Here is a 22,824-nt window from a genome sequence, read left to right as displayed (position 1 = left end):
ACTTAAAAAGATGAGAGAGGCCTGTAATTGGCATCATAGGTAGACCTCAACTATGAGAGACAAAATGAGAAAAAAAATCCAGACAATCACATTGGCTGATTTGGAAATAATTTATTTGCAAATTATGGTGGAAAATAAGTATTTGGTCAATATCAAAAGTTCATCTCAATACTTTGTTATATATCCTTTTGCTGGCAATGACAGAGTTCAAACGTTTCCTGTAAGTCTTCACAAGTTTGGCACACACTGTTGCTGGTATGTTGGCCCATTCCTCCATGCAGATCTCCTCTAGAGCAGTGATGTTTTGGGGCTGTCGCTGGGCAACACGGACTTTCAACTCCCTCCAAAGGTTTTCTATGGGGTTGAGATCTGGAGACTGGCTAGGCCACTCCAGGACCTTGAAATGCTTCTTACAAAGCCACTTCTTCGTTGCCCGGGCGGTATGTTTGGGATCATTGTCATGTTGGAAGACCCAGCCACGTTTTATCTTCAATGCCCTTGCTGATGGAAGGAGGTTTACACTCAAAATCTCACGATACATGTCCCCATTCATTCTGTCCTGTACATGGATCAGTCGTCCTGGTCCCTTTGCGGAGAAACCGCCCCAAAGCATGATGTTGCCACCCCCATGCTTCACAGTAGGTATGGTGTTCTCTGGATGCAACGCAGCATTCTCTCTCCTCCAAACAGGACGAGTTGTGTTTCTACCAAACAGTTCTATTTTGGTTTCATCTGACCATATGACATTCTCCCAATCCTCTTCTGGATCAGCCAGATGCTCTCTAGCAAACTTTAGACAGGCCGGACATGTACTGGCTTAAGCAGGGGGACACGTCTGGCACTGCAGGATCTGAGTCCCTGGCGGCATAGTGTGTTACTGACGGTAGCCTCTGATACGTTGGTCCCAGCTCTCTGCAGATCATTCACTAGGTCCCCCCGTGTGGTCCTGGGATTTTTGCTCACCGTTCTTGTGATCATTTTGACCCCATGGGGTGAGATCTTGCATGGAGCCCCAGATCGAGGGAAATTATCAGTGGTCTTGTATGTCTTCCATTTTCTAATTATTGCTCCCACAGTTGATTTGTTCCCACCAAGCTGCTTGCCTATTGCAGATTCAGTCTTCCCAGCCTGGTGCAGGTCTACAATTTTGTTTCTGGTGTCCTTCGACAGCTCTTTGGTCTTCACCATAGTAGAGATTGGAGTGTGACTGTTTGAGGTTGTGGACAAGTGTCTTTTATACTGATAACAAGTTCAAACAGGTGCCATTGATACAGGTAATGCGTGCAGGACAGAGGAGCCTCTTAAAGAAGAAGGTACAGGTCTGTGAGAGCCAGAAATCTTGCTTGTTTGTAGGTGACCAAATACTTATTTTCCACCATAATTTGCAAATAAATTCTTTCCACATCAGCCAATGTGATTGTCTGGATTTTTTTTCTCATTTTGTCTCTCATAGTTGAGGTCTACCTATTATGCTAATTACAGGCCTCTCTCATCTTTTTAAGTGGGAGAACTTGCACAATTGGTGGCTGACTAAATACTTTTGCCCCACTGTGTGTGTGTGTATGTGTGTATATATATATATATATATATATATATATATGCAGCACAGTGGCTAGATGGTTAGCACTTCTGCCTGTCATTACTAGAGTTGTGGGTTTGAATCCCAACCAAAGCACCACCTGCCTGGTGTTTGCCTGTGCCTACGTGGGTTTCCTCCCACACTCCAAAGACAAGCTGGTAGGGTTATTAGATCTTGTCTAAATTGGCCCTAGTAGGTGTATGTATGAATGTGAGTTAGGGACCTTAGATTGTACGCTCCTTGAGGGTTAGGGACTGATGTGAATGTACAATATATATGTAAAGCGCTGCGTAAATTGACGGCGTTATATAAGTAATAAATAAAAAAATATATATATAATATGAATTGAATTGCTGAAATAAATTTACCTTTTTGATCTAATTTATTGAGATGCACCTGTAAAAGATGTTACTCTGAGTATATAGATATCTAACTTGTCTTGCTGTAAAATTGCATACGCCTGTGGAATGGCGCAAATGATAGTTAAAAATCTCTTTAGGCAACAATTTAAACCACTTTACAGGTTATCAGTTTAGAGTTACACAGGAGGTGTGATACTAGAATTTTTGCTCTCGATACAATGTTTGTACTGATACCTCATGTAGTGTGATCACTGTTCACAAATGCACGTAGGACCTATGTGCACTTTCGCCTTTGCGCACAAGCACGGGGTGCTTTAAAAACATTTTTTATTATTGTTTTATTTTTTACACTATCTCTTTTTTTATTGACTTTATTGGTATCACAATGGATGAACAACTTTCTTTGTGATAGCATAGGTCATGACAGGTCCTCTTTACTGAGACATCTGAGACCTCTCCTCTGACCTGAAAAGCATCTGATCAAACTGAGATCCGTTTGATCAGATGCTTTCACAGGCTAATAACGACAAAACCACTTGTTGCTTCCGGATTCTTAGGCCATGGGGATAATCAGGGAAGTTCCGGTCTTTGGTCATCTCTATGGTAAGCTAACTGAACCTCTGGCTTCAGTCCCAGGCTCTCCCACACCAGCTGAAAAAAAAAAGTAGATACCAAGGTCCAGGCTGCAGCTGCAGCCATGGCCCCAGTATAACCACTTCAATCCAAGGACATATAGGTATGTCCTATGAGTGGGAAGCGGTTAAATCTGAGAATTTATTTCACTTTAAAGCCAAACTCCAGTATATAGAAAAACAAGACAAGTTGGGGAAAAAAAATTAAAGCATTAGATGCATTTTAATAAAGCAGCACTCGGTAGAATGCCAGCACTTTATACGCACCATAATACACACTGTGGTATGAAGATCTCCTTTCACTTGCTGTTGTCTCTAGGACAGGGAGTAAAGAGAAATCTTTTTATTGGGAGACCCGAAAATGCCAGATTTTAATTATTCCCTGTATCCAGAACGCATAAAGGAATTGTTTCCTAGGCAATTGTTCCTGAATGCATAGGTCTACTCCATCCATGTGCAATTTTGAATTTGGAATTGTGATCGTATCCTACATTTTTTTTTTTTTTTTTTTTTTAAACGTTACAATACCTCTTCTTTATTTAAGAAAAAATATTTAACTTTAGTGTCCCATTAGTGAATAGGGAAGTTTGCCCATGTGAAAAAATATCAAACTAGGCTTGGCCAACTGTAGTTAGAAAGTATAAGCAGGAAGGTTTTATTAAAAAGCAGGGTACCATTTTTAAAATAAGCAGCAACTGAAATAATAATCATAATATACAATTATTAAATCATTTAAATCAGTGTAAGGGCTGTTAATAGGTCATTCCTCAAAATCCTCACAAGCATGGTTGTAACTATGGTTACTCCTTTCACTGCATTGTACTAATTAGCATCACAACTTGTACCTTGACAACAAATGTCGTACTATAATGGGGATTGTATTTATGTATTTATGGCCATTTCAAACAGAACTTCACCCTCTCCGTCAACACTGCTGCTAGTAGTTGTAAATAGGAAAGTATATCAGATTTACTTGCTTTAAACTTTTTTTTTTTTTTTACATTTCTTCATTTACTTCCATGCCTAGGCAAATGTCATACATCCCAGGAGCCTTCAGGAAGGTAGGAGGTGTTTTTGGTTTTTTTTAGCTAAACACCTTCCTGCCTACATTCATGAACTAAGGACAGATAAATACCAGGAAGTAAATGCTATACATGCATGCTCTTAGTCATGATGGCCATGGCCAGAAATGCTAGGGGGTGTTTTTCAAAGTGAGAAATAAAGCATGGAGACATAGGTGAATGGGGGAGTTTGCTTTGGATATTAAAAATGAATTAAACGGTGTTTTTTGTTTGTGCTCAGATGCAGTGAAGTTCCACTTTAAATAAGAAAAGCAGTGGTTTTTTTTTTTTGCGTTCCTACAGAATGAGCTTCGTGGGTGTGCTTTTTTCTGCCTGCATTATTTGTGGGGGTTTCTTTTTACCTACTGCTTGGTGGGTGTTACCTGCACCGTTACCTGCTTGTATGAAAAACATCCAAGAACACCCCCTCTGCTAGCTTCCTCTCCTAGCAGTGTACATACACAGCTACCTCACGCTAGTAACTGGTGGACTGGTTTTATTTCCATGTGGGCACACTTCTTTTTGGAGCTTTGCATATACAGGTGAAACTCAAAAAATTTGAATATCGTGCAAAAGTTCACTTATTTCAGTAATGCAACTTAAAAGGTGAAACTAATATATGAGATAGACTCATTACATGCAAAGCAAGATAGTTCAAGCCGAGATTTGTGATAATTGTGATGATTATGGCTTACAGCTCATGAAAACCCCAAATCCACAATCTCAGAAAATTAGAATATTGTGAAAAGGTGCAATATTCTAGGCTCAAAGTGTCCCACTCTAATCAGCTAATTAAGCCATAACACCTGCAAAGGGTTCCTGAGCCTTTAAATGGTCTCTCAGTCTGGTTCAGTAGGAATCACAATCATGGGAAAGACTGACCTGACAGTTGTGCGGAAAACCATCATTGACACCCTCCATAAGGAGGGAAAGCCTCAAAAGGTAATTGCAAAAGAAGTTGGATGTTCCCAAAGTGCTGTATCAAAGCACATTAATAGAAGGTTATGTGGAAGGGAAAAGCGTGGAAGAAAAAGGTGCACAAGCAGCAGGGATGACAGCAGCCTGGAGAGGATTGTCAGGAAAAGGCCATTCAAAAGTGTTGGGGACTTTCACAAGGAGTGGACTGAGCCTGGAGTCAGTGCATCAAGAGCCACCACACACAAACGGATCCTGGACATGGGCTTCAAATGTCGTATTCCTCTTGTCAAGCTGCTCCTGAACAACAAACAACGTCAGAAGCGTATTACCTGGGCTAAAGAAAACCGGACCTGGACTGTTGCTCAGTGGTCCAAAGTCCTCTTTTCTGATGAGAGCAACTTTGGGTCCTTGGTTTCCAAATGAGATGCAAGAGTATGGAGGAAGAATGGAGAGGCACACACTGCAAGATGCTTGAAGTCCAGTGTGAAGTTTCCACAGTCTGTGTTGATTTGGGGAGCCATGTCATCTGCTGGTGTCGGTCCACTGTGCTTCATTAAGTCCAGGGTCAACGCAGCCGTCTGCCAGGAGATTTTGGAGCACTTCATGCTTCATTCCGCAGACGAGCTTTATGGGGATGCCGACTTCATTTTCCAGCAGGTCTTGGCACCTGCCCACACTGCCAAAAGCACCAAAACCTGGTTCAATGACCGTGGGATTACTGTGCTTGATTGGCCAGCAAACTCACCTGACCTGAACCCCAAAGAGAATCTATGGGGCATTGCTAAGAAAAAGATGAGACATGAGACCGAACAATGCAGAAGAGCTGTAGGCCTCTATTGAAGCATCCTGGTCTTCCATAACACCTCAGCAGTGCCACAGGCTGATAGCTTCCATGCCACGCTGCATTGAGGCAGTAATTGCTGCAAAAGGGGCCCAAACCAAGTACTGAGTACATATGCATGCTTATACTTTTCAGAGGTCTGATATTGTTCTATGTACAATCCTTGTTTTATTGATTGCATGTAATATTCTAATTTTCTGAGATTGTGGATTTGGGGTTTTCATGAGCTGTAAGCCATAATCATCACAATTATGACAAATCACGGCTTGAACTATCTTGCTTTGCATGTATTAGTTTCACCTTTTAAGTTGCATTACTGAAATAAATTAACTTTTGCACGATATTCAAATTTTTCGAGTTTCACCTGTATGTTCTAATACTTTTTATACCTATTATGCATTTGACAGCTGCAGGGTGCTGCTGCAGATCATACTTGTGGGAGATGATTTTTGGCTGAGGCATATAGCTTGGGTTTTCCTGAACTGTGAAGTAACTACTGATTTACAACCGAGCCATTCATATGGCTAATTGAACACTATCAGACTTGAAAGAGAAGTATGGACTTTATTTCCCCATTTATACACTGACATTTTTTTCCCTTACTCTTTTCTGGCTGTTTTTAACTAGTTTTGCATTTGGCTAGGGTCAGTGTCACTACTGGTAGCATGAGACAATACCTGGACCCTACAGAGGTTGCATAGGCAGTCCAACTCCTCCAAGATGGCACATCAATACGTGCCATTGCCAGAAGGTTTCCTGTGTCTCCCTGCACAGTCTCAAGAGCATGGAGGAGATTCCAGGAGACAGGCAGTTACTCTAGGAGAGCTGGACAGGGCCGTAGAAAGTCCTTAACCCATCAGCAGGACTGGTATCTGCTCCTTTGTGTAAGGAGGAACAGGATGAGCACTACCAGAGCTACACAAAATGACCTCCAGCAGGCCACTGGTGTTAATGGCTCTGACGAAACAGGAACAGACTTCCTGAGGGTGGCCTGAGGGCCAATCATCCTCTAGTGGACCCTATGCTCACTGCCGACACCATAGAGCTCAATTGGCATTTGCCATTGAATAACGAGAATGGAAGGTCCACCACTGACGCCCTGTGCTTTTCACAGATGAGAGCAGGTTCACCCTGAGCATATATAACAGACGTGAAAGGGTCTAGAGAAGCCATGGACAACGTTATACTGCCTGTAACATCGTTCAGCATGGCCATTTTGGTGGTGGGTCAGTGATGGTCTCGGTAGGCATATCCATGGATGGATGCACAGACCTCTACAGGCTAGAAAATTTCACCCTGACTGCCATTTGGTATCCAGATGAAATCCTTGGACCCATTGTGAGACTGTATGCTGGCGCAGTGGGTCCTGGGTTCCTCCTTGTGCAGGACAATGCCGGTCTCGTGGCAAGAGTATGCAGTTCCTGGAGGATAAAGAAATTGATACCATTGAATGGCCCCCATGCTTGCCTGACCTAAATCCAATAGAACACCTCTGGGATATCATGTTTTGGTTCATCCAATACCGCCAGGTTGTACCTCAGACTGTCCAGGCACTCAGTGATGCCCTGGTCCAGATCTGGGAGGAAATACCCCAGGACACCATCTGTCGTCTCATCACGACGCTGTCAGGCATGCATACAAGCACGTGGGGGCCATACAAACTACTGAGTACCATTTTTAGTTGCTGCAGCAAAATGGACTAGCCTGGTGCATCATTTTTTCACTTTGATTTTAGGGGTGTCTTTGAACTCAGTCCTCTGTAGGTTGATAATTATAATTTCCATCAAACGATGGGGCACCCTTACGTTCCTAACACATTACCCAGTCCATATCAATATAGATATCCAGCATGATATTTTTCACCATTGAGATCAGATGTGTTTTAAAGTGTTCCTTCAATTCCTTAACAACCGATCACCCATTCAGCTGTTAGCGGGGTTCCCGCAAAACAGTTGTCGGCAAGTATCCATAATTGGTATCGGCGAGTATATTAAAAAAAAAAAAGTATTGCTACTCATACTAGCTGTTAAAAAAATTAATATGGTATCTGTGCATCCCTAATAGACTTGGAAATAATACTGAACCTTCATACCGTGTGTAAGACAGAACAGCTACTTGCTCCCATCTTGATGTCAGCCTTACCTATCTCATATATAGGTGTGCTCAATAAAGTCATCAGTGATATTTGTTCAAATGAGATTCCAAATATAGGTTTATGGGTGACCCATGAGAAGAAAGGGAAAAAGAAAGTTATTTTTCACTAGTGTGGCTTTTAGGATTTTTTTTTCTTCTCTGGGTAAATGGCTCTTTTACATCTCCTCTTTTTCACCCAAAGCACTTTCATGTTTTATCCTTGTGATTGGTATAGATCCCTTTTGGCTCATCCTCTCTGTCATATGCCAGGTAAGCCCAGTTGGATGTGAGTTTGCCCCTGGGTTGTGTCTGCATCTGGGTCTGGGGTGGACGAGCATTGTGTTGGCAGCATTATTTCTGCAACAATCTGTATTCAACTATTATTTATATTTTGTTGATCTACTATGCAAGCACAGCATGGACTATGTAATATGACAGCATGTTGATACTATATGGGTACACTTCATACTCCTGCTTTTTCCCCTGCAGTAGGAGGTTTCCCAAAACACGTTGGGTTTTGTCCTGATTTTACTAAAATCTAAGATATATATATATATATATATATATATATATATATATATATATATGTTTTAATACCTTCTATCCATGTGTATGTGGCAATATTGATACAGTATTTTGTATATGTAATCTATTTGTATACTCTGTGGATATTTTGTAATAAACCTGGCACAATAGCTTTTATTGAAATATACACGATTGTCATATCTGTCTCAAAAGGGGGTTTTGTATGATTTGTTTCAGGTAGGCATCTACAGCACACCTAAACGTTTATCACAGAAGCTTTTGGCATGACTTAAAATTTCATAAATCAATGGTTGTGGGAGAAAGTGGGCACCACAAAGGCCTGTTTATAAAATTGGGTAACAAAATATGAGTTGTTGGTCATATTGAACTGTATGTTGCTGTATTGTCTCCCGTTATATTGTAAAGCGCTGAGCAAACTTGGCACTTTATAAATCCTGTATAATAATAATAATGCCTAATTATGTTTTATACTTCATTTTTGTGGCCAATAACTCTGCATTTGTTCCCCAGGTTTGATGATAGCTGAATAAATGCTCCAGATTGTCTGTCTATATTATCAAATGTAATTTTCCTTTTCTTTTTTTTTTCCTTTTCAGTCATCATTTGTTGTAGATGAAGTAAGCAACATAATCAAAGAGGTAAGAGTAGTAGTATTAAAAAAAAAAAAAAAAAAAATGTAGCATTTGTTTTTCTTTTGGAAAGGTAAAAGGCTGTGCATATGCATTTTATTCAAAATAAATAAAGGTGCAGCTCTAAACCATAAATGGATCAATATCATGTATATAAACGTATGAATGCACAAATCACATGATAGGTGGTTAATAAAGTGACAAAGTGCAAATATAAAACATACGCATCAAGGTGCTAATAAAGTGACAATCGTGAGCACTTGATAGAGCTGAATGTCTAATTCAAATAATCATGGGAACGTCCATAAAGTGCTACTCGTGAGGATCCTTCCAAAAGGATCACAGGTAAGTGCTCCATATATTATCCAGGTGGTGTGCCGTGAATATGTTAAGATTACGCACTCACCAGATGCGTAATCATAGTACGCATTTGTATATATAATTTTGTCTGCAGGAGGTCCCCTTAAGGATGTAAACAGCCTGGTCTGATCAGAGTGTGATATCCCCTTCCCCTGGGTAGTCTGCAGCACCTCAAGCTGTCCTCCAGAATGGGCTCGAAAGAGTTGAGGTTCTGGATAGGGGACATGCGATATTATTACAAGCACCAAGTGCAGAGGAAATGTCTGGCGGCGGCCGCGAATGGCGTGGAGCAGAGAGAGAGCGGAGTCCGGCGAGCTGGACAGAGTTGCTGTCCTGGGACGATAGGAGCTCACGAGAGATACCAGTGGAGTCACCTGCGCAGGAAAAGCTGACGTTAAAGGCCTCCTTCACCAATTTCTCACTAGGCCTACCAGAGCCTAAGCCTGGTGAAGGAGGCTCAGGCTCTGGTAGGCCTAGTGAGAAGTTGGTGAAGGAGGCCTTTAAACGTCTCTCGTTAGCTCCTATCATCCTGGGACAGCAACTCCGTCCAGCCCGCCGGAATCTGCTCCACACCATTCGCGGCCGCCGCCAGACATTTCCTCTGCACTTGGTGCTTGTAATAATATCGCATGTCCTCTATCCAGAACCTCAACTCTTTTAAGCCCATTCTGGAGGACAGCTTGAGGTGCTGCAGACTACCCAGGTGAAGGGGATATCTCTCTCTGACCAGACCAGGCTGTTTACATCCTTAAGGGGACCTCTGGCAGACAACATTATATATACAAATGCGTACTATGATTACGCATCTGGTGAGTGCGTAATCTTAACATATTCACGGCACACCACCTGGATAATATACGGAGCACTTACCTGTTATCATTTTTGGATTGATCCTCACGAGTAGCACTTTATGGACATTCCCATGATTATTTGAATTTGACATTCAGCACTATAAAGTGCTCACGATTGTCATTTTATTAGCACCTTGATGTGTATGTTTTATATTTGCACTTTGTCACTTTATTAACCACCTATCATGTGATTTGTGCATTCATACGTTTATGTACATGATATTGATCCATTTATGGTTTAGCGCTGCACCTTTATTTTGATTATCTTGGAGGTTGTTTTTGGTTGCCTTTTTGGTGCATTAGCTGCTTTAGCGCTCACTTGTTCTTCTTTACATTTTATTGACTTAAAGTTTTTTTTAAACAATTTCTTATTGAAAAAGTAAGCGTATTAGATGCATAATTCCATTATTTAAAAAAATATATATTTTTATGGTTTTGTGACTTTCCTTTCATGTTGTTGTGTGTTTGTTTTTATTTCAGTCAATAGAAAGTGCTATTGGTGGTAATGCTTATCAGCACAACAAAGTCAACCAGTGGACAACAAATGTGGTGGAGCAAACACTGAGCCAACTGACAAAACTTGGCAAACCATTCAAGTACATTGGTATGTGTCTTTTTATCTGTGTTTATTAAAGGACAACTTCTCATATTTTTTTTTTCTTATGCATGATGGAGCCCATAGACTATTGCATTGTTATTATTATAAGTATTTATATAGTGCCAACAATGTATGTAACAATTTTACATATATATTGTACATTCACATCACTATTTGCCCTCAAGGAGCTTACAATCTAAGTTCCCTAACTCACATTCATACATAGACATATTAGGGCCAATTTTGACAGGAGCGAGTAAACCTACCAGCATGTCTTTTGGAGTGTGGAGTACCCGGAGAAAACCCACATAGACACATGGAGAACATGCATGAATTGAGTGTATGTAGTTTTACTGTAGTTTAACCGCTTAAGGACCGTCCTATAGCAGATATACTGCTACAGGGCGGCCCCTGTGCGCAAAATCACGTATATAAATGTAATTTTGGATTTGCAGGTAGGGGGCGCACGCCCTACCCACGCCGCCATTCGCGGCCTCGGATGTCAATCACTGAGTCCCGCCCGGTGATTACCGGCGATCACCAACAGGGAGGAGGGCTGCTTTGTTTACCAACAGTCTTCTTCCCTGTCAGTTTTGGCACACTGCTCTGGACGGCTGCACAGCCATCCAGAGCAGTGTGCTTTTAGTAAAGAACACCGCTTCCGCCCCCTAGTAAAACACTCCAATCACACAGTTAACCCTTTGATTGCCCCTCATGTTAACCCATTCCTGCTCAGTGCCATTTAGTACAGTGTCAGTGCTTTTTTTTTTTTTTTTTTTTTTTTAGCACTGATCACTGTAGTGGTGTCACTGGGGGGAATGTCAGTGACACCAAGTCAGTCCCCCCCCAGTGTCAGAATGCCCGCCACAGTCCTGCCAAAAGTCGCTGATCACCACCATTATTAGTATTTAAAAAAAAAATTCCAGTATCTATACCGCCATTTGTAAACGCTGTAACTTTCATGTAAACCAATTAATTTACACGTATTGGGATTTTTTTTTAGCAAAGACATGTACCAGAATATATTTTGGCCTAAATTTATGACGAAATTAGATTTTAAAATTTTTTTACTGGACATGTTTAATAGCAAAAAGTCCAAAATATTGTCCAAAAAGAACGTAAATTTAATTTGGGTGCAGTGTTGCATGACCGCGCAATTGTCAGTTAAAGTAACGCAGCATCGTAACGCAAACCACTTCCTGACCGCCCTATAGCAGAAATACTGTTACAGGGCGGCACGGGTGCGCAAAATCACATATATATACATACATGATTCGCGCTCCTGTAGTTTTCATGCCCCTCCCAGATAGCGTCAGATTTCCCGTCAGTACACCAGTAACCACATTTAACCCCTTGATTGCCAGGAACATGCTCATACACAATAAACCTCCATTGCTAGTATAGTGTGTGAACGGATCAATATCTTTGATCAGATCAGCACTATACCAGCGTTCACATTAGTATAGTGTCCTCAAAAACACATTGTTAGCAGGTTCAGCCCCGGCACCTAACAACACCTGCGTTTAGCCCCTATCTTACCCCCTCCACCCCTTTTCTCCCCCAGCAAGTGCAGTGTCACTAGGTCACTGTCACTTGATACATTGCACACAAAACCGCAGTGTTCGCAGAATCAGGCCTGATCTCTGCTAACTCTTGCCGGTACATTTTGATGACTCTCATATGCAGCAGAGTGCCAGTACTAGTGCAGCTTTACCTTTTTGGTGAACTGGCCAGCACCAGCGGCCTAGTACATTCTGGTCTTTCACATACCAGCAGCGCAGTATCACTTGGTGATGTGGCGTGTCCCATAAGTGCAGTACAAGCTGGTGCGGTGGCAAGCACAAGAATTTGCACACAGGCCCGTAGAGCCCTTAGTATCCTTCCGGATGTGCTTGCAAATCCTGATTGGCAGGCCACAAATTCTGCAGCACCCATACTTCTCCCATTCACTGCCCAACCCGGAATTCAGGTGGAAACAGCAAATTTAAACTACTCCCCTTGATTTTTTGGAGCTGTTTTTCATGGAAGATCTGTATGCATTGATTGTGGACCAAAGCAATGGGTTTCATCCCTGGTGATGCTCTGCCAGGCCTCTACTGCAACTGTCTTCAGTTCCTGCTTGTTCTTGGGGCATTTTCCCTTCAGTTTTGTCTTCAGCAAGTGAAATGCATGCGCACTCGGATTCAGGTCAGGTGATTGACTTGGCCATTGCATAACATTCCACTTCTTTCCCTTAAAAAACTCTTTGGTTGCTTTTGCAGTATGCTTTGGGTCATTGTCCATCTGCACTGTGAAGCGCCGTGCAATGAGGTCTGAAGCATTTGGCTGAATATGAGCAGATAATATTGCCTGAAACACTTCAGATTTCATCCTGCTGCTTTTGTCAGCAGTCACATCATCAATAAATACAAGAGAACCAGTTCCATTGGCAGCCATACATGCCCACGCCATGACACTACCACCACCATGCTTCACTGATGAGGTGGTATGCTTAGGATCATGAGCAGTTCCTTTCCTTCTCCATACTCTTCTCTTCCCATCACTCTGGTACAAGTTGATCTTGGTCTCATCTGTCCATAGGATGTTGTTCCAGAACTGTGAAGGCTTTTTTAGATGTCGTTTGGCAAATTCTAATCTGGCCTTCCTGTTTTTGAGGCTCACCAATGGTTTACATCTTGTGGTGAACGCTCTGTATTCACTCTGGTGAAGTCTTCTTGATTGTTGACTTTGACACACATACACCTACCTCCTGGAGAGTGTTCTTGATCTGGCCAACTGTTGTGAAGGGTGTTTTCTTCACCAGGGAAAGAATTCTTCGGTCATCCACCACAGCTGTTTTCCGTGGTCTTCCGGGTCTTTTGGTGTTGCTGAGCTCACCGGTGCATTCCTACTTTTTAAGAATGTTCCAAACAGTTGTTCTGGCCACGCCTAATGTTTTTGCTATCTCTCTGATGGGTTTGTTTTGTTTTTTCAGCCTTATGATGGCTTGCTTCACTGATAGGGACAGAATTGTTAGAATTGTGTCGATGTCCCAATATTTATGGACCTGACTGTAGATACCCAACATGCCAAACCTTAAATTTGTGTGTACCTATGAAGTGACTAATGCAGGACCCTGCATCCACTATATCTGATCTCTCTGATCTGACTTCAGCTGAGCACTGGTTAAAGCTTATAGGAGCAGATTTCTTTCTGCTCTAGGAGGATGCAAAACCCCTGAACCCTGTTTGGACAGTGCTGATTGGCCCTGTGCTGATCACATGCAAAGAAAAAAAAAAAACCCTCTCTAGCAATACACACTAAACTGAGCATGTGCAGAAGGGCTATAGGTTCAGTCTGTCTTATCAGCGTGGACATTTGAACAAGAGGAGGAGCAGAGAAGTCAGGATCCAACAGCCTTTTTTACACAGTGCAGAGGATTAACCCCTTAGGTTCCACAGTGAGTATAGCAAGCATTCTTTACTGCATATACAGACTGTTGTGTTTTTAGTGACACTTTAACTTTTGTTTTTTATTCATCACATAGGAGACTCAAGGTCCCCTATGTGATGAGTTTTAGGTGACAGGTTCTCGTTATTGGGCTCCACTCAAGCAATACATTGCTTCTCGGCTGTGCTAGCCTGGAGTAACCCAGAAGTGACTTCACACACGCCGCCTTCCAGGTCACAGAAAGGAGGGGAGCAGAGTGGATGTTTATCCGGGCTCCTCTCTCCCCTCCATTCGCTGTCACCCGCCATGGTGCTCCCCAGGTCCTCAGATGGGCAAGCAGGGCCCTGATACATGGCAGGAGCGCTCACAGGGGCACACCGGTACTGGGGGCTGTGGAAGCAATCAGGTGGCAGCGGAGCAGCCGAACTGCTTCCACCTAACAGGCAGGAGTCTGTCTGTCAGTTTTATACACCAGCCCGGTGGCTGGTCCATATGATGTATGGACCTGGCAGCAAAACAGTTAATGAAAAAAATGTAAGTTAAAAAAAAAAATTCAAGCGCCCCCCTCTCCCCCTGCTCACATGCAAATTCACACTTAGGTCCCGCACGCATAGGTAATCAATGCAAACATCATAGTGAGAGCCGTGATCCTAGTGGCAAAGCTCACATTTAACTCTAAACGGGTAGCCTGCAAAGTGTTGCCTATGGACAATTTTAGGTACTGAAGTTTGTCACCGTTTCACAGGTGTGCACAGCTTTGAATGTTGACATGTTTGGGATTTTATTTACTTTCCACAACATAATCTTTTATATTTTTCAAAACAGTTTGGTATTATATTTTGTGCATTAAAATTCATTAAAATTTATTTTTTTTCCTGAAAATTTGCATTTAAAAAATGGCTGCACAAATATGGTGCGACATAGAATTTGCATTTTATTTTACAGGGCCTCTGCTTCCAGAAAATATATGATGTTTGGGGGTTTTAAAGGATAATTTCACCTTTGGGAACATGTTACATGTTCCACCTGTTTTTAGGGTGGAACATGTAACATGTTCCCATAGCTGCAGCCTCCCCCCCTCCCTTTTTTCAGATAGTATGGGGAGAAGTTTCCCCATACTATTTGTCAGATTTTAAAACAGTGCGACCATGTGGGACTCATTCACAGAGTTCTTTGAATGAGTGCCTACAGGTCCCGGCAGCCTTAGCGGCTGTCTGCTTCCTGTCAGAATATCTGCTTGCTCGTACATCCATCGTACAGCAAGCAGATATTCTGACAGCTCTGCAGGAGACCTGCTTGGCATCAGCGATCTACTGATGGCTGGTGTGATGCTTTCCAGGCTCCTGCAGACAAAATAATAAATGTACATTTTCTACTTGCACAAAAATGTGTATTTATATTTTTTGTCAAAATCAGTTTTTTTAAAAAAAATTACTTAAAAGGGTAAGTTCACCTTTTAACATGTGAAATATCAAAATTTGGCCTGTGCAGCAAGTGGTTAAAAACACACCTTTACTAACTTGTCTAATCATTTCTTTGTGTTGGACTTGCAGAAAAAAAAAATGCGAAGCAATTAAAACAATGTCTTTGCACACTTCTGTCTTTTTAAATATGCGCAGGCATTTTAAAGTGAACCTAATTTGGCCTAAAACGTGTCTAAAGTAACAGCAGTGCTGAAGTGAAGGCATCTTGTGGTACTTACACGTGTCTATGTTGGTTTTCAAAGCGATCCCTCCATGGAGCCAGGTTAAATGTCAACTTCCTCTGACTTCCTTTTAACCACTTCCAGTCCAGACACTTTTACCACCTTCCTGTACAGGCCAATTTTCAGTTTTCAGTGCTATCACACTTTGAATGACAATTGCGCGGTCATGCAACACTGTACCCATATACATTTTTTAGCATTTTTTTTGAGACAGATAAAACTTTATTTTGGTGGTGTTTATTCACCACTGGGATTCTAATTTTTTTTGCTATGTAAATTAAAAAGTCCAAAAATTTTGAAAAAAAGTGTTTCTTATAAAATTTTGCAAATAAATAGTATTTCATCATAAATCTTGGCCAAAATGTATTGTGTTATATTTTTAGTAAAATCAAAAAACCCCAAATTTAGTTTATAACCAAAAATTATAATTTTTAAACTTTTGTTTTATATTTTTTATTTTTATTTTTTTACATATCATGGTGACCCTGTACTACTTGTGGGGGGTGATGATTTTTTTTTTTTTTACACTAATTGCTTTTACACCCATAAAGGATGTAAAAGCAATCATTTCTCCTTCTCTCTAGCTGCATTCTTGCAGCCATTGAGAACTACTGAGTGAGCTGTGATTGGTCACAGCGTGTCACATGGTACAAGGCTGTTGTGAATAGCCTTTTACCATGTGACCTCTGTGATCATTCACAGATTTCACACGTAGTAAGCAAGGATGTCACAAGTACTTGCTTACTACTCTGCATATGATCACTGATTGGCCAATCAGTGATCACATGATCGGGACCTCGTACAGAGGTCCCGTCCGACGATCGGTGTTCCACTGTGTCCGGAGGACACAGCGGGCACCGGATCGCGGTGCTGCGCAGTCCCAGGGAGCGTGCACAAGCAGGGTGCGGGGAGGCCGTTTATAAATGGCCACCCGATCCTGCACTACCACCGTCTGGCCGTTTATATACAATGGCAGGACGGGAGGTGGTTAAATTGAACAACCATTTGGCTAATCATGTTAAGTCCTGGACATTTTTACAGCGGCTGTTATTGGCTTTTGAAGTTTTTTTTTACAGCCAGTAAACTCCCCAGCATGTTATTTTATGTGTCCATGCACACATAGACTGTAATCAGCATTTCTTGGCAGATGCATCTTTTGGCTGAAAAAAAAAAAAACACAGAACTAGTGGGTTTCTAGAGGAGTTTTTAGCTGTAAAAGCGCTCTAATGCGGTAAATCGCAGCAAACCGGCATTTTTAGGATGTTTTTTTTTTTTGTTTGTTTTTTTTTTAGCAAGAAAGTTTTTCCGTTTTTTTTTTTTGGGTAAAAAAAACACTAAAAACACAAACGTGACAACGCTAAAAAACTCCAGTTTTTAATGTGACTTTACACAGCTAACATTACTAGCATTATTAAAACGCCCAGTGTGCATGGAGCCTAAATGTTTGGAATTCTTCCTCTTTTTCATCAGTAGTGGGCTGTCTTCAATTCTGCAGAGAGCAGCACTCACATTTTGATGTCAATGCACCTCACTGCCCTATTGTGCTGTGAATTGGGACTGACGTAATGACACAACCCTAGCTGGGCTCACATTAATGGATGCATGCACTGAGAAACATCAAGTTGAAGTTGATGATTCCTAAATAAAACAAACAGGAAAAATGTCAGTATGATTGAAAACCTTATAAAAGCATAGTCATAAAGACCCTGAATGAATTAGTAAATTCATATACAGTATACATAAACATTCATTGCTCAGAATATTGGCAAGATGCCCTCCTAAATAATTTATGTATTGTAATCCTTAAATCCCTGAAGTAATTAATATGTTTTTGTATAGATCTGTTTAAATTTTATCCAGGTTATATCTTGATCACATATGTTCAGGTAATATTTAAATAGCTTATTTTGCTGTAAACGCTTGTGAGAGTGTGATAGTATCCTCTGGAAAGGAGCTCTAGGGCTAATTCATGAGCATAATTTACTGTGCTTTGCAGGAGGGACTGCAGGTCTCAGTATTTATTTCTAATAGTGCAAATTATGACTAGCTCTTGTAAATATAATTAAAAATGATAAAAAAAAGTATATATTTTCTACAATTATTGTTTCTCTGTAAATAATTGATCCACTGAATTCATTTTATTGACAGTTACTTGCGTAATCATGCAGAAGAATGGTGCAGGACTTCACACAGCAAGCTCTTGTTTCTGGGACAACTCCACAGATGGTAAGGATTTTTTCTTTTTTGAGGGCTCCTTTACACTAAGTGCTGCGTGGATCCACATTGATTAATGCATTCTCAAAACAAGGACACTAAAACAATTGATGTTTATATGCCCCATTCACACCACACTAGTGCACTTAGTGTGCATTAAAGAAAAATGCAGGCACGCTACATTTTTTTTTCAGTGGAACTCATAAAAACACATGCCAGCACATGAGGCTTATTAAAATACAAAAACTTAGGTTAGTATTTTTTCCCTTGATCTGCCCTGTACCTAAAAACACATCAGTGTGCAGTAAAATAAAAAAAAAACCCATGTTATGCATTATCTGTTCATTTTTATTTGCATTGTGTTTTGAACGAGCCTTGAATCCTGTACAAACTCCCCTTGTTCTTTACTCTTGTGTAAAAGTCCAGTGGTTGGTAATGTCTGCTTGTATTTTAGTCCGTAAATAAGACTTACTCAGTTCAGATTCATTATGGTGTATGTATATGAATGTTTGAATTCACTCTAGACCCTGCTGCACAGAATCGGCTAAATCTACTATGTCCATGTTGTAGCAACATATTTTTTTATAGGTTGTTGGGCTGTAAAAAAAAAAACAAAAAAGAAAAAACCCCAAAACATTTATAAAGATTATCACAAATGTTGTGGGGAGTAGATAAGGCTACATTCACATGGGTTCATATCTGCAGTTGGTTTGTCAGCTAAATGCTGTTTCTGGATGGATGCACCAACCCCCTGTGCTTTGACTGCATGCAAACGAGCTAATTTAGCTCCAAGCAGTATGTGCCAAAACTGCAGAAATGCCAATTCCGGATGCACACTGTGTCCAGAGTCAGTCAGAGGCTCTCTTAACATGTAACGTCTCGGATGAGTGGTTACATGGAAACAGCTGCCACTGGTTGTACACAGTATGCACAAGGCCGTAAGGCAGTTTTGGATGATTCCCATCATCTTCTGGTCCTCAAACGTATGATTCTGTGATGCACATCACTGGATGGATTCAGGGATTCTTCTAAAAATCACTGTCTGTGACCACATTTTGCTTGCCATCCATCCAAAAATGCAACTTAAAGGGCTGCTACAAAAAGAATTTGCCATATCTGAACACGATCCAGAAATCGCACCATCTTCATTTGGCTAAAGCTCATTTGAAACGGTCTGTTGCAAAGTGGAAAACTGAGATTCTTTTTGGCAACCATGGGCGCCGTGTCCTCTGGACTACAGAGGAGAAGGACCTTCCAGCTTATTATCAGCATTTAGTTCAAAAGCCTGCCTCTCTGATGGTATAGATGCGCATTAGTGAGTATGGAATGGGCAGCTTGTACATCTGGAAAGGCACCATCAGTGCCGAAAGATATATCCGGGTTTTAGAACAGCATATTCTCCCATCCAGTCAATGTCTTTTTCAGGAAAGGCCCTGCATATATCAGCAGGGCAATGCTAAACTGCTTAGTGCATCTGACAACAGCATGGCTTCGTAGTAGAAGAGAACTGGTGATTAAGTGGCTTGCCTGCAATGCACACTTTTCACCAATTGAAAATATTTGGCACATCTTGAAACAAAAAATACAACAAAGATGACCCTGGACTCTTTAGCAGTTAGAATCCTATATCAAACAAAAATAGGACAACATTCCTCTCCCAAAACCTCCTCTGGTGCCACGTTTACAGAGTTTTGTTAAAAGAAGAGGGGATGCTACATGTCCCAATTTTTTGAGACCTGTTGCTGACAATAATTTCAAAATTTACCTTTTTTTTTCTTAAAATGGTCCGTTTTCTCAGTTTAAACATCTGATATGTTTTCTATTGTGAATAAAATATGGGTTTTTGAGGCTTGCAAATCAATGCATTCTGTTTTTATGTAGATTTTACACAGTGCCCCAACTTCTTTGGAATTGGAGTTGTATCATGCTTGCATGACTTTACATTTAAACAATGGAAATATTCCAGTATTCTGGAAGTTCCTTCAATATCTCCAGAACATTTTTCATCATGGATTTTTGAGGCATGTTTAAAATGCTGATTTTTTTTTTCAGCATCTCTGTAGTCATTATTGCTATGTCGTAAACAGAATGCATGCATAGCCGTTTGTAATAAATATGTTAACCGTATGAGATACTCATGTAACTTCACCTTTTTCCTGTTTTCTCTCTGCAGGAAGCTGCACTGTAAGATGGGAGAACAAGACTATGTACTGTATAGTCAGTGCCTTTGGACTTGCAATATAGTTTTTTTTTTTTTCTTTGCTGCTCAGAATGACTTTCTGTTCTATCATTATACCTTATCATTCTTTTGTACACGCCTTTCAGCACCTCAAGTTGAATACTTTTCTTTGTAATTTACCTCAGAAAAATCTCCTGCACTACATAAGTGGTAACACAGTCTTCTTCTTTTGCAAGCTTTTGAGCCTATATATAATTCAAGGTGCTGTAACCTGCAAGTGCCACTATAAAACTTACTCTTCAGTTAGCACGTTTGATACACTGATCTCTTTTCATATTTTAACAGGAACTAAATAAATTATTGTTGGAAACATTTTATATTTTTTCTTTTTGTTTTTCTTTGCCACTTTTGCTTGCAGTAAAGTTGCAGTAGTCATGTTTTGCTTTTTTTTTTTTTTTTTTTTGTCTGTTCAAAAGACATGTCTTAATTACCATTTTTTATAATTGCTGTGCAAAATTTAAGTACAGTAACAGTTTACTGTAAATCCTTGCAATCTCTTTGAAATAAGATACTGTACTACAGGTACTATTGGGGCAAATGAGATAAAAGTCCATTTGCCAGACCTGAGTGTCATCAAGTAATTTTACTTTCTTCTACTACTAATCTATCGTTTTTAGGAGGGGTCTTCCTTTCTGCAAAATATTTTCCACTTGGGCACATAAAGGGAAAATTGATCATAATTTGTAAAACTTTTCATTCCGACTGATGTGTCTTAGGCTTGGTTCACACTGTGCGTTCTGGTTGTGGGTGTGGGAATCGCATTGGTTCCCACAACCACCCGCAGCCGGATTGCACTGCTCTTAGGAGGAACGCGGGGCTGCCATTCACACCTACACATCTCAGCCCGCAATGCAATTGCTGGTACCAGAAGCGCAGGGAAAACGCACAGTCATAAAGACCATGCGGTTTCCCTGGGGCCATGTTTTCAAAAAGTTGCATGCACCCTTTTTTTCTTTTTTTTTTGTGCGGAACCGCTCAAATGAATGGGGTGCCATTCCCGAGCAAACGTGGAAAGCACAGAATGCAATAGTGTGAGCCAGGGCTTAAAGTCAGACAGAGTATTTGGCACAGCTATAGTTTGTGGCGAGACAGTTAATATTCACTCAGACAAAGCAAAGCTGTATTTAATGCTGCCTTACTCAGCAGCACATGCCCACCCTCCTTTGCTCCACTGTCATGCCATGTAGACGCTGAAAGCAAATACCTGGTACTGCTGAGTACTCTCTGTCTGGAGTGAAGTGAAGCTTACACAGGGCTTCCTTTCCTTGCTTGTAGTGACTCAATGGAGCAGTAAGGGAACAAATAAAGAGTAAAGTAAAACCTGTTACTTTTTGTCTCATAAGTAAACCACAGGTTCAATTTGAACCTGTTTTCTTAATGAATTTTAAAGTAACATAAAAAAAGATAAATGGGCATATTTAAAGGATAAGTTCACCTTTAAATTAAAATAAGAATTGCACATTTTTTTGAAAGTAAAAAAATGTGCATTTACTATTATTTATTTTGTAGGAGCCTGGAAAGCATTGTACTGTGATCAGCAGTTTGTGGCTGCAATCCAGGGCTTCTGCAGATTGACAATGTAAGCTGTCTGCTCATACTGCATATGGGCAGGCAGTTACACAATGACCGGAAGAATCAATGAGCTACCTAGACTGCTAATCAGCGCCCTGGTATTTCATTAAGAACTACAAGCCAACAGCCGCAAAGGCTGTTAATACCTGTGGCTCATTCACTCAGAACTCTGAATGAATGACATAACTGTGTGGGCTAAGCCCCGCACGGCAGCACTCTTTTCAAAAAGTGACAGCAGGTGCGGGGAGAAGATCCCCGTCCTGCTATCAAAGGGAGTCACGATCAGGAAGCGGCTGCAGGAATGGGAACATGTTACATTTTCCACCCTAAAAACAGATGGAATATGTAACATGTTCCCAAAGGTGAACTTCTCCTTTGAGGCACTTATAGATGGCCTTTTAAGGTGTCACCTGAGCCCTGCCTACATTGGGCTGTTGCCTCTGTTTTCTGAATAGGTCGTGTTCTTATACTGATGCTTTATTCCACCTAGGCAATATAGCCAAGCACACTGCGTAACCATTTTTTCAAATGGTGACATACATGGCTCAAATTTTGGTCAGTTCATACTGAATTAACTTAAATTTGAGCTGTAGGTGCCCCTGCTGGCACCTCCCAGGTCAACAAATAGTAGATTGTTCAGAAGCTGAGTGGCAAATTGTCAGCTGAACTTGCATAGCTCCTGGAGCTGACTGAGAGAATACAATAGTCAGCAGAGGAAATGTGTACATTAATGCTGTTTAGCAGGCTTAATGACAAAAACAGGTATATGGCCAGGTTTAGCATTCAAAGAGCCTGTAAGTACTGGAAGGATTGGGTAGCCATCTACATGTGCCCTTAATAGTTTTATGCAAACTCAGTGCTTATTAGCATAGTGCAGTGACAAATCTAATTTCAGAATTTTAAAGAAGTACGAACAATGAAAGGTTTGGTTTCTATAGTTTACTAATTCGGTATTGCATAAAAACCTATATTGCAGAACAGGCTGAAGGACCTTGTGTCTCAGGCACAAAATAGAAATCTGTTAAAGTGACGGATGAGATGTGACCAGATTACTGAAGAAGATAAAACCATCTTTGTGGATTTCAGTTGTCAAGTGGTGCATTTTATCAATATTGACCTGAGTGGAACTTTAGCAAATACGTGAAAAATCCACCT

General features: G+C 40.9%; 1 protein-coding gene across 1 annotated transcript in view; it reads left to right on the top strand.

Moving 5' to 3' along the window:
• The window catches only part of DYNLT1 (dynein light chain Tctex-type 1), a 29,404-nt gene extending 8,990 nt beyond the window's left edge, over window positions 1–20,414 (top strand). The window contains exons 2-5 of the mRNA XM_089676282.1: window positions 8,669–8,710; window positions 10,393–10,516; window positions 17,793–17,870; window positions 20,032–20,414. Of these exons, the coding sequence (XP_089532408.1) occupies window positions 8,669–8,710; window positions 10,393–10,516; window positions 17,793–17,870; window positions 20,032–20,102 (315 nt within the window). The 3' untranslated portion in view covers window positions 20,103–20,414. The remainder of the gene's footprint in view (window positions 1–8,668; window positions 8,711–10,392; window positions 10,517–17,792; window positions 17,871–20,031) is intronic.
• The last annotated feature ends 2,410 nt before the right edge of the window (window positions 20,415–22,824 follow it).

This window comes from Staurois parvus, unplaced genomic scaffold (genome assembly GCF_062004578.1).
Source record: "Staurois parvus isolate SC_StPar_1 unplaced genomic scaffold, SC_StPar_1.0 ptg000165l, whole genome shotgun sequence".
NCBI classification, from domain to species: Eukaryota; Metazoa; Chordata; class Amphibia; order Anura; family Ranidae; genus Staurois; species Staurois parvus.
Note: the sequence above shows the minus strand (reverse complement) of the source record. Positions and strands in the feature narration are given on the sequence as shown.